Source organism: Pseudophryne corroboree, chromosome 5, assembly GCF_028390025.1.
Source record: "Pseudophryne corroboree isolate aPseCor3 chromosome 5, aPseCor3.hap2, whole genome shotgun sequence".
In the NCBI taxonomy this organism is placed as follows: Eukaryota; Metazoa; Chordata; class Amphibia; order Anura; family Myobatrachidae; genus Pseudophryne; species Pseudophryne corroboree.
Genome location: NC_086448.1, coordinates 265646614 through 265659654, shown reverse-complemented (window position 1 = coordinate 265659654; position 13041 = coordinate 265646614). Strand labels below are relative to the sequence as shown.

The 13041-nt window shown below is 46.9% G+C and overlaps 1 protein-coding gene across 3 annotated transcripts in view; it reads left to right on the top strand.

Moving 5' to 3' along the window:
• DYNC1LI1 (dynein cytoplasmic 1 light intermediate chain 1) overlaps nt 1-13041 on the top strand; it is a 92129-nt gene that overhangs the window by 20762 nt on the left and 58326 nt on the right. For all 3 annotated transcript variants that reach the window (XM_063922295.1, XM_063922296.1, XM_063922297.1), the window contains exon 2: nt 8876-8949. In XM_063922295.1, coding sequence (XP_063778365.1) covers nt 8876-8949 — 74 coding nt within the window. The remainder of the gene's footprint in view (nt 1-8875; nt 8950-13041) is intronic.

Sequence of the window (13041 nt, the reverse complement as noted above, 5' to 3'; positions counted from 1 at the left end):
GCCTTTCCAAATCATGTCCAATCAACTGAATTTACCACAAGTGGACTCAAATTTAGCTGTGGGAACAGCTTAAGGATGATCATTGGAAACAGGACACCTGAGCTCAATTTTGTGCTTCATGACAAAGGCTGTGAATACTTATGTACATGTCATTTTCTTAGTTTTTTTTTTTTTTATAAATTTGCAATAAAAAATCTAAAAAAACCTTTTTTTTCACGTCATTATGGGGTATTGTGTGTGTGTGTGTGTGTGTGTGTGTGTGTGTGTAGAATTTTGAGTGAAAAAATTATTTTATTCCATTTTGGAATAAGGCTGTAACATAAAATGTGAAGCGCTGTGAATACTTTCTGGATGCACTATATAGTTCACCACATAGTAACTAGCCGATCCACGTGTTTTCCGACAAGTGCCGTTTTTTTCCCGACAGTCGAAAAAAGGGCACTTTTATTGAATAGGTCGAATGCAAATTTGACCTAAAACTGTCAAAGTGCAGTCTTTCCAACTGTCGGAAAAACCGGCACAAATTGAATATACACTAAAGGCTTGGTAAGTAGACCCCACAGTTGGTTTGGCTCCTTACCCTTTTGTGTACACACTCTGTGTCTTGGTGGTTTCCACTGGTCATCGCATGGCACCTTGGCACTGTGTTTAATTTATCAAGACAAAAGGCAAGAACCTCTGTGATACAAGGAGACTGAACATTGAATTAACCATTTATTTACCAGGCCGGCAGAGAATAAAGAGAGATGCATGCAGAATCCGATCCCTCTGAATGCTAGATATAAAAACCTTAGATTTTTTTTTATTTTTTTTGCATGTCCCACCTCATTTCCACGTCATAACCAGGAGGTGATTCAGTTGATTTTTGCATGCATCTAGGTAATGAGCACCCAGGGAAGCTATTAAATTGTTTTTGGGTGCCCATTATTGCACTTGTTATGCCTAAAAACATCACATTTAGCTGCTAAACCCATGTAAAGTACTTGTAAGGGCACCCAAAAACACCTATATCCCTTTAGTACCGCCTTAGGCGGGTCGCGCCCAGGGGCCCGACATGGGTACTTCCCGGCTGCGACCCACCTGAGGACCCTCTCCGCCGCTTTTTCCAACCCGTCATATTGCTGGGTTGGTGACGTCAGCGGGGACGTGGTGGGGGTGGGGTTTGCTTAGAGATCATGATCTCCAAGCGCCACTTGTCCACACAGAATGAATGGGAAATGGGTCACATCGACCCAGCTTCCAGTTTACACAGCACAGCGAGCTGAGTTGAACACGTGTTTTAACCCTGCTTGCTCCCCGAGTTGGAGTTGGGGTTATTCCAACTTGGACCTTTTACACTGCACAGTAACATGGGTTATGCGCGCTCATGTGCAGTAACCCATTTTCAAAGCTGGCGGTGTAAAAGGGGTACTACTTTTCATAGATTTCTGTTCACCACCTCAGGAGGTTGTGAGCAGTAATATGGGTGCCTGCTGCATTCACGCTGGTCAGCAAGAACAATCTCACCCATAGTATGTATAATAAATCTGTAGCTACAGCCCCCTTTCCCACAGCGCTCACCAACCTGGCATATTGCCGGGTTTGTGACGCTGCTAGTGACGCGGCAGGGGCGGTGCTGGGAGATCACATGATCTCCCAGCGCCGCCCTCCCATACACTGTGAATGGGAGCCGTGTCGCCTCGACATGGCTCCCGTTCACACTACACAGCTTGCCGGGTTGAACACGTGTTCAAACCGTCAAGATACCCGGGTAGGGTTCCCGGATCACTTGATCCGGGTTGACCTTTTTCCACTAGCAAAAAACACGGGTAAATGCGTGCCCTCGCGCATTTACCCGTGTTTTAAAAGCTAGTGGAAAAGAGTTATAAGTTTAGTCACTAGATGGCAGTAAAAAACTATTTTAAGCTACTGGTTATTAACTCCAAATCCTTAAGTACACCCAAAAGGTCATGTTTTGTGGATTGTGGTTATCATGCACAGGTGAGAATCTACATCTAGCCTCCTAGTATGTTAAACAGCTTTTCTGGTAGGTGTGAATCTGTAACGCAGAGCGCCTTTTATTGCGTCTATTTCCATTAAAATGCGTTGTCTTATTCGCAAAATGATGTGAGTAGGTCGCACAAGCAGCTTATGCTGATTAAAATGGTATGCTGCATCCCTGTATTCTGTGTGCGGCCATGGCTGTATCAGCATACAAAATGCTACGCATTTCTTATGTTACATACAATTTCGCATGCAAACACACAAAGTATAAAGGCATACCGCATATCATTTTAATCAGCAGCGTCTGCTTGTGCGAATAAGACGCATTTTGGCAAAAAAGGACGCCTGATGCTAATGGAGCTGCACGGGACTTGTCGGCTCACTCACACAAGGCATCTCCCACTGCATGTTGTATTGAGGCAAGATGTATGAGGACACATCTGTATCTTGCTGGGTCAGTAATTATCCTGTTTCCGCAGATAAAAATCCTGAAAACATTACCTGGTGGGGGTATTTGAGGACTGCAGTTGACAACCATTGCTATAACCTTACAAATTTTATAAATGGGATGCCATTATTTTGCCGGCAATTGGGATCACGGCGGTCAGAATCCCGACGCTGGAATCCCGACTGCTGACAATACCAACAACCAGAATCCCGGCTCACATGGGCTATTCCCACTTGTGGCTGTCCATGACACCCATAGAGTGGGAACAGAACCTGAGGCGAGCGCAGTGAGCCCGTAATGGGACGCTTTGCACTTGCCCTGCTGCCGGCATACTGACGGCCGGGATGCCGTTGTCTGTATATTGACGGCCGGCATCCCGACAGTCTGTAAATCGTACTGAACCCTTATAAACATATAAAATAGTATATAATTTAAATCATACCTGACCACTGCAATTACATTAGTACCAGTCTCCCCTTCAACAATTAATGACGTTCTTATATGAATACATTGTTCTCTGGAAGGAAGGACCTTGGTTCATAGGTTTGTAATAGTAACATAACAGTTTAATCATGTAATGAATATATAATGCGGGATTATATGTGATGATTTATGGAATAAAAAACATTTGCCAACACAGGCTTGTCGTCATTTATACTGGCAAGTGGACGGGTCACTGCCTCCTACAATATCAGCTGATTTATCTTTGGGAGTACAGTCAAATGTACGCATTCTGATAGGTTACAAATTGTTTTCTCTAACGTCCTAAGTGGATGCTGGGGACTCCGTAAGGACCATGGGGAATAGCGGCTCCGCAGGAGACTGGGCACATCTAAAGAAAGCTTTAGGACTATCTGGTGTGCACTGGCTCCTCCCCCCATGACCCTCCTCCAAGCCTCAGTTAGATCTTTGTGCCCGAACGAGAAGGGTGCACACTAGGGGCTCTCCTGAGCTTCTTAGTGAAAGTTTTAGTTTAGGTTTTTTATTTTCAGTGAGACCTGCTGGCAACAGGCTCACTGCATCGAGGGACTAAGGGGAGAAGAAGCGAACTCACCTGCGTGCAGAGTGGATTGGGCTTCTTAGGCTACTGGACATTAGTTCCAGAGGGACGATCACAGGCCCAGCCATGGATGGGTCCCAGAGCCGCGCCGCCAGCCCCCTTACAGAGCCAGAAGACGTCCTGTCTTCAACAAGGTAGCGCACAGCACTGCAGCTGTGCGCCATTGCTCCTCAGCACACTTCACACTTCGGTCACTGAGGGTGCAGGGCGCTAGGGGGGGGCGCCCTGAGCAGCAATAAAAACACCTTGGCTGGCGAAAATACATCACATATAGCCCCCAGGGCTATATGGATGAATTTTAACCCCTGCCAGAATCCATAAAAAAGCAGGAGAAAAGTCCGCAAAAAAGGGGCGGAGCCTATCTCCTCAGCACACTGGCGCCATTTTCCCTCACAGCTCCGTTGGAGGGAAGCTCCCCTGGCTCTCCCCTGCAGTCACTACACTACAGAAAGGGTTAAAAAAGAGAGGGGGGGCACTAATTACGCGCAGTATTAAAGATACAGCAGCTATAAGGGGAAAAACACTTATATATATACACAGGGATAACCTTATATAGCGCTCTGGTGTGTGCTGGCAAACTTTCCCTCTGTCTCCCCAAAGGGCTAGTGGGGTCCTGTCCTCTATCAGAGCATTCCCTGTGTGTGTGCTGTATGTCGGTACGTTTGTGTCGACATGTATGAGGAGAAAAATGATGTGGAGACGGAGCAGATTGCCTGTAATAGTGATGTCACCCCCTAGGGGGTCGACACCTGAGTGGATGAACTGTTGGAAGGAATTACGTGACAGTGTCAGCTCTGTATAAAAGACAGTGGTTGACATGAGACAGCCGGCTACTCAGCTTGTGCCTGTCCAGACGTCTCATAGGCCGTCAGGGGCTCTAAAGCGCCCGTTACCTCAGATGGCAGATATAGACGCCGACACGGATACTGACTCCAGTGTCGACGGTGAAGAGACAAATGTGACTTCCAGTAGGGCCACACGTTACATGATTGAGGCAATGAAAAATGTTTTACACATTTCTGATAATACGAGTACCACCAAAAAGGGGTATTATGTTCGGTGAGGAAAAACTACCTGTAGTTTTCCTGAATCTGAGAAATTAAATGAGGTGTGTGATGATGCGTGGGTTTCCCCCGATAACAACTGATAATTTCTAAAATGTTATTGGCATTATATCCTTTCCCGCCAGAGGTTAGGGTGCGTTGGGAAACACCCCCTAGGGTGGATAAAGCGCTCACACGCTTGTAAGGGCTCTACCCTCTCCTGAGATGGCCGCCCTTAAGGATCCTGCTGATAGAAAGCAGGAGGGTATCCTAAAATGTATTTACACACATACTGGTGTTATACTGCGACCAGCAATCGCCTCAGCCTGGATGTGCAGTGCTGGGTTGGCGTGGTCGGATTCCCTGACTGAAAATATTGATACCCTAGATAGGGACAGTATATTTTTGCCTATAGAGCATTTAAAAGATGCATTTCTATATATGCGTGATGCACAGCGGAATATTTGCCGACTGGCATCAAGTCTAAGTGCGTTGTCCATTTCTACCAGTAGAGAGTTATGGACACGTCAGTGGTCAGGTGATGCGTATTCCAAACGGCATTTGGAAGTATTGCCTTAGTAAGGGGAGGAGTTATTTGGGGTCGGTCTTTCAGACCTGGTGGCCACGGCAACAGCTGGGAAATCCACGTTTGTACCCCAGGTCGCCTCTCAACATGAGAAGACGCCGTATTATCAGGCGCAGTCTTTTCGTGGACAAGCGGGCAAAAGGTTCCTCATTTCTGCCCCGTGACAGAGGGAGAGGAAAAAGGCTGCAGAAATCAGCCAGTTCCCAGGAACAGAAACCCTCTCCCGCCTCTGCCAAGCCCTCAGTATGACGCTGGGGCTTTACAAGCAGAATCAGGCACGGTGGGGGGCCCGTCTCAATGAATTTCAGCGCGCAGTGGGCTCACTCGCAAGTAGACCCCTGGATCCTTCAGGTAATATCTCAGGGGTACAAATTAGAATTCGAGACGTCTCCCCCTTGCCGTTTCCTAAAGTCGGCTTTACCGATGTCTCCTTCTGACAGGGAGACAGTTTTGGAAGCCATTCACAAGCTGTATTCCCAGCAGGTGATAATCAAGGTACCCCTCCTGCAACAGGGAACGGGGTATTATTCCACACTGTTGTGGTACCGAAGCCGGACGGCTCGGTGAGACCGATTCTAAATCTAAAATCTTTGAACACTTACATACAGAGGTTCAAATTCAAGATTGAGTCACTCAGAGCAGTGATTGCGAACCTGGAAGAAGGGGACTACATGATGTCTCGGGACATCAAGGATGCTTACCTTCATGTCAAAATTTACCCTTCTCACCAAGGGTACCTCAGGTTTATGGTACAGAACTGTCACTATCAGTTCAGACGCTGCCGTATGGATGGTCCACGGCACCCCGGGTCTTTACCAAGGTAATGGCCGAAATGATGATATTCCTTCGAAGGAAGGGAATTTTAGTTATCCCTTACTTGGACGATTCCCTGTTAAGGGTAAGATCCAGGGAACAGTTGGAGGTCGGTGTAGCACTATCTCAGGTAGTGTTGCGGCAGCACGATTGGATTCTCAATATTCCAAAATCGCAGCTGGTTCCGACGACTTGTCTTCTGTTCCTAGGGATGATCCTGGACACAGTCCAGAAAAGGTGTTTCTCCCGGAGAAGAAAGCCAGGGAGTTATCCGAGCTAGTCGGGAACCTCCTAAAACCGAGCCAAGTCTCAGTGCATCAATGCACAAGGGTTCTGGGTAAAATGGTGGCTTCCTACGAAGCAATCCCATTCGGCAGATTCCACGCAAGAACTTTCCAGTGGGACCTGCTGGACAAATGGTCCGGGTCGCATCTTCAGATGCATCAGCGGATAACCCTGTCACCAAGGACAAGGGTGTCCCTCCTGTGGTGGTTGCAGAGTGCTCATCTTCTAGAGGGCCGCAGATTCGGCATTCAGGACTGGGTCCTGGTGACCACGAATGCCAGCCTGCGAGGCTGGGGAGCAGTCACACAGGGAAGAAATATCCAGGGCTTATGGTCAAGCCTGGAGACATCACTTCACATAAATATCCTGAAGCTAAGGGCCATTTACAATGCTCTAAGCTTAGCAAGACCTCTGCTTCAAGGTCAGCCGGTGTTGATCCAGTCGGACAACATCACGGCAGTCACCCACGTAAACAGACAGGGTGGCACAAGAAGCAGGAGGGCAATGGCAGAAGCTGCAAGGATTCTTCGCTGGGCGGAAAATCATGTGATAGCACTGTCAGCAGTATTCATTCCGGGAGTGGACAACTGGGAAGCAGACTTCCTCAGCACGACCTCCACCCGGGAGAGTGGGGACTTCACCCAGAAGTCTTCCACATGATTATAAACCGTTGGGAAAAACTCGACAGGTATTGCGCCAGGTCAAGGGACCCTCAGGCAATAGCTGTAGACGCTCTGGTAACACCGTGGGTGTACCAGTCAGTGTATGTGTTCACTCCTCTGCCTCTCATACCCAAGGTACTGAGATTGATAAGATGGAGAGGAGTAAGCACTATATTCGTGGCTCCGGATTGGCCAAGAAGGACTTGGTAACCGGAACTTCAAGAGATGCTCACGGAGGATCCGTGGCCTCTACCTCTAAGAAGGGACCTGCTCCAGCAAGGACCCTGTCTGTTCCAAGACTTACCGCGGCTGCGTTTGACGGCATGGCGGTTGAACGCCGGATCCTGAAGGAAAAAAGGCATTCCGGATGAAGTCATCCCTATCCTGATCAAAGCCAGGAAGGATGTAACCGCAAAACATTATCACCGCATTTGGCGAAAATATGTTGCGTGGTGCGAGGCCAGTAAGGCCCGACGGAGGAAATTCAACTGGGTCGATTCCTACATTTCCTGCAAACAGGAGTGTCTATGGGCCTGAAATTGGGGTCCATTAAGGTTCAAATTTCGGCCCTGTCAATTTTCTTCCAAAAAGAACTAGCTTCAGTCCCTGAAGTTCAGACGTTTGTAAAAGGGGTACTGCATATACAGCCTCCTTTTGTGCCTCCAGTGGCACTTTGGGATCTCAATGTAGTTTTTGGGTTCCAAAAGTCACATTGGTTTGAACCACTTAAATCTGTGGAGTTAAAATATCTCACATGGAAAGTGGTCATGCTGTTGGCCCTGGCCTGGGTCAGGCGCGTGTCAGAATTGGCGGCTTTATCCTGTAAAAGCCCTTATCTGATTTTCCATTCGGACAGGGCGGAATTGAGGACTCGTCCTCAGTTTCTCCCTAAGGTGGTTTCAGCGTTTCACCTGAACCAACCTATTGTGGTGCCTGCGGCTACTAGGGACTTGGAGGACTCCAAGTTGCTAGACGTTGTCAGGGCCCTGAAAATATATGTTTCCAGGACGGCTGGAGTCCGGAAATCTGACTCGCTGTTTATCCTGTATGCACCCAACAAGCTGGGTGCTCCTGCTTCTAAGCAGACTATTGCTCGTTGGATTTGTAGTACAATTCAGCTTGCACATTCTGTGGCAGGCCTGCCACAGCCAAAAATCTGTAAATGCCCACTCCACAAGGAAGGTGGGCTCATCTTTGGCGGCTGCCCGAGGGGTCTCGGCTTTACAACTTTGCCGAGCAGCTACTTGGTCAGGAGCAAATACGTTTGTAAAATTCTACAAAATTGATACCCTGGCTGAGGAGGACCTGGAGTTCTCTCATTTGGTGCTGCAGAGTCATCCGCACTCTCCCGCCCGTTTGGGAGCTTTGGTATAATCCCCATGGTCCTTACGGAGTCCCCAGCATCCACTTAGGACGTTAGAGAAAATAAGAATTTACTTACCGATAATTCTATTTCTCGTAGTCCGTAGTGGATGCTGGGTGCCCATCCCAAGTGCGGATTGTCTGCAATACTGGTACATAGTTATTGTTACCAAAAAAAAAAAAAATCGGGTTATTGCTGTAGTGAGCCATCTTTTCTAGAGGCTCCTCTGTTATCATGCTGTTAACTGGGTTCAGATCACAAGTTGTACGGTGTGATTGGTGTGGCTGGTATGAGTCTTACCCGGGATTCAAAATCCTTCCTTATTGTGTACGCTCGTCCGGGCACAGTATCCTAACTGAGGCTTGGAGGAGGGTCATAGGGGGAGGAGCCAGTGCACACCAGCTAGTCCTAAAGCTTTCTTTAGATGTGCCCAGTCTCCTGCGGAGCCGCTATTCCCCATGGTCCTTACGGAGTCCCCAGCATCCACTACGGACTACGAGAAATAGAACTATCGGTAAGTAAATTCTTATTTTATGCATGCCCACTTCAAAATTGGAAAATTGGATGTTTATATGGTAAATTGTATGGAATTATTCCTTATTTCATTTGCCTGTTTTGTTGAATCTGTCCAGGTCCTCCATACTGAGTGAAGTCTCCACACGGTCCCGCTCTAAGCTGCCAACTGGGAAGAATGTGCTCCTGCTTGGTGAGAGAGATTCATTTCTTTAATGCAGTTTTTTAAAACCATTTTATAAATCTAGACCTTAGCAACTGTAGCTACTATTTTATTTGTGAATGTTTAGGTGTGTCGTGTACACTCCCCATAACCCCCCCCTGTCCCCTTCCTTCTATACCCCGCACACACGGGGAGAGATGTGTGCTGAGCGATCTATCCGTGACCGCTCAGGACACATCTCTCCCACGCTCAGCGCAGCGTGATGTGGGGGAGGGGGGGGTGCTCATTTCACCCAGCGGTGAAATGAGCAGTCAGTGGATTTGGCTTGCATGCATGCCAAATCTAGAGTGAGGGATAGCGCCGCGCGGGGCCGCGCATTGCTATTGCTGTGGGGCATACCCACTGAGAGATCCGTGTTTAAGTTCTTAGCAATCTACTCAGATTGTTTAGAATTTAAGTACGGATATCTCCGTGTGTACCCCCCTTTAAAGAAAGTTAAGACTTTATTAAGCACTTATAAGCATATTTGTTAGATGGCTTATCTTAAAGTCTAGTAGTAGAGAGAGGACGTTAAGAGGCAGACTCGATTAAATACGAGGATGCGCACAATCTCATTAATTACAGTGGGAAATCTTACTCATTTTTGCTTACAGCTCTATGGGGTTCCAAAAGCTTATTGGCAGTAGTATGAACCAAGACACACGCTGCTTCTGTTACATCCAGCACTACTTCTCTGTGCTCTGTATTCCTCTAATGTATAACAAGGTAGCTCAGTTTATTGCTCTGGAAAAATGACCCATAAATTTTACCATTGGCCTACTTACTGGAATTTGATGGAAAAGTACTGACTTGTGTGCACTCGTGTGAAAAGGTTTCTGTTTCATAAAATATACCTGATAGCAAATGTCCTGCTTTTTCCATATTTTTGATATTTATCTGTATTTATATGGTTGAGAAAAGTGTAAATAATTTAAGTTTGTAACATCTGAAGCCAAAGCATACGTTTTATCATTTGTTTGAAACCTCTTAACCCTTCCACATAAAACAGTTATTCCAACTAAATACTAAAGTTTTGACTTCTAGTAAGAGATAGTTTGACCTCTTGTGTGGTCATCCTCATAAGATTTGTGGCAAATTAGCCCCCTTCATTTCTTCCTTTTTAAAAAAAAAAATACTTATTCTCATCATTTCTCTAATGCGAGCGAACATTTGTTTTGAAAGAACCTCTAGTTCTTGACATTCCTGATCAAGCCTACACTTATATTTGTGTGCAATATACAGTATAACCCTCTCTAACATCACTGCTTGCCCTCAGTCTATATGTACCTTACTTTCTTGTTGTTATATTTAGGGGGGAAAATTTGGCATATTATAAACAAACTGAGTGGGACCTTTTTTTTTGGGAGATATGCTGCAAATATTAATTGTAAATAGGTTCCTCAGAGTTTGTTTAAACAATATGCAGAATTTGCCCTTCCTTCCCTCTACCCGCAAGCATTAAGTCTCACCCTATGATGCAGGGACCACAGCAAGTATCAGTGATATCTGCTGCAATCCACCTATTTCTGACAGCAGCCGCAGCCCCCATAGTTTTGAGTTTGGCCCCAGCAGCAGTCGCCATATGAAGATGACATTAGCCGCTGTCGCTCATGGCTGCAGTCTGCAAAAGTTAACGGGGCACGGTTCTGGAGAGTTGTGAGTTGTTGAGTATCAATGCCCACTTATTCTGTGCATTGTATGGTTCCATATGCATGTGTTTGTAAATTTTTTACTGGTGTCTCGGTTTCTGAGTCCTGCTGTATCCCGGTCACATTCGGGACCCCCCCAGGGTCTGTGCATGTACCCTTGAGCTTAGATATCTATAGTGCTTATTATATTTATATAACTATTTCTATAGCAGGCCTGTTTATTGTCTCTAGGTACTGCTTCCCACGCTTTGCATTGCCCGGTAGTGCACACCACTGGATCAGCTGGTATCTGCACTGGGTCGACGCCTATTGGTCAACAGTGACTATGTCGACATCAGAAATAGGTCAACACAGCCATTAGGCATTAGGTTGACATGGAAAAAGGTTGACGTGTTTTCCCTCCTTTTTTTTTTTTTTCTTTTCTTTTCTTTTCTTTCTTTTTTTGGACTTTTTCATACTTTACGATCCATGTGGACTACAATTGGGAATGGTAACCTGTTCTGAGTGCAGTGGTAGCGGAGCGAGGCACCTTAATCGAAGCATGGCGAGCAAGGTGAGCCATGCGAGGGGACACGGTGCACTAATTCAGGTTCCTGGTCACTTTACAGAGAAAACGACACCAAAACAACATTAAGAACTCATGTCAACCTTTTTCCATGTTGACCTAATGGCAGTGTCGACCTAGACACTGTCGAACCTGAGTCCCAGATCCGCATTAGCTTTGTTTGTGGGGTCAAAATTTGTTTGCATTACAATGTAATCCAAGAACAAAGCTCCCAAAGAGGGTACGTTGCACTTGTAGACTCTGTGCTATAGTCGCTGGAGATCTTGTCAGTCAACATTCGCTTGACAGTGGATGTTCTCCAGTCTCACGGCTGTATGATCAATTGGCGCAAGTCTTCCTTGACACCATCTCAGAAAATGTTGCACTTGGGAGTGCTGCTGAATCTTCGCCTTCAACTGGTCTTTCTCTCGCGGGGCAAGATCCGAGCTCTGCTGTCCAAAATTTGCACATTCCTAGGTCATCACCAGGTTTCCATCCATGTATGCATGAGGATCCTGGGGTCCATGGTCTCTACGTTTGACATGGTTGGGTACACCCAGTTCCTCTCGCGTCCTCTTCAGCTGGAGATCCTGTCCTGATAGGACAAGTCCCATTTCAACATCAAAACCCAAACTATCATTCTCTTGCCAGCGGTTTCTTGTTTTGGATCCTGGATTGGGTTCTGCTCACCACTGACGCAAGTCTGTGGGGGTGGTGGCAGCAGATGTTACAGGGAAGGTGGATGGCTCAAGAGAGCCTGCTCTTGATAAATGTCCTAGAGCTCAGGGCAGTGTATAGGGCTCTTTTGCTTGGCGCTGCCTCTCCTCTAGGTATGTCAAGGTTCAAGCAGACACGACACAAGCAGCTGCTATGCCTTGAAAGAAGGCAGCCACATCCTACGCTTGGTAGAGTGTCATCTTCTGACTATCGGTGGTGGTCATTTCCGGCGTCCAGAATTGGGAAACCTACTTCCTCAGCCATCAGGACGTGCATGCCGGTGAGTGGGCTCTAGTTCCAGACGTCTTTCAGTTGCAGGTCAGCCCCTGGGGTCTTCCGGACATTGACATGATGGCATCCAGCACATCAACTGCCTAGGTACTGTTCCCGAACCAGGAATCCCGGCACTCTCCTTGTGGATGCACTGGTAGTGCCATGAATGTCCCACTAGTCTACGTCTTGCCTCCGATCTCTATGATTGCTTCGTTAATTCAAGCTGGTGGGCGGCACGATGATCCTGGTGCCCCTGGATTGGCCTTAGCGGGTAGGTTGTGCAGATCTCCTCCTAGGTCTATCCAACGACACTCCCTTGCATCCATCTCTACAGCCAGATCTCCAGGCTCAAGGCCCATGCTTCCATCCGGATCTAGCCCGACTCACTTTGATGGGATGGCTCTTGAGACATCCGTTTTAAGAACAATTTTTTTTTTCCAGATGGGTCATTTGTACAATGCTGAATGCCTGCAAGCCGTTGCTGGTGCAGATTTATCACCGAGCTTGGTGAACGTATTTTGCATGGTGTTCTGCCAGGGATTTCAATCCCCGGGCATTCTTACTCTCTAGATTACTTAACTTTTTACAGGGATGGACTTGGGGCTCCGCCTCTCATCTTTGAAGGTTCAGATCTCTGCCCTGTCTGTCCTTTTTTAAAGAAAGCTTGCTTTGTTGCCGGATGTTAAGATATTTTTAGAGGGTGTCTACACATTCAGCCATCGTTTGTTCCTCTGGTCTGGTGGCTCCTTGGGAGCTGTTTTTTTTTCTCTTGGAGCTCTTAAGTCTGCTACTTTTGAACCCTTAGAATCGGTGGATGTTCGTTGGCTTACATAGAAGACAGTCTTCTTGCTTGACATTGTGTCGGTTCGGTGAGTGTCTGACTTGAGTGCCTTATCTTGG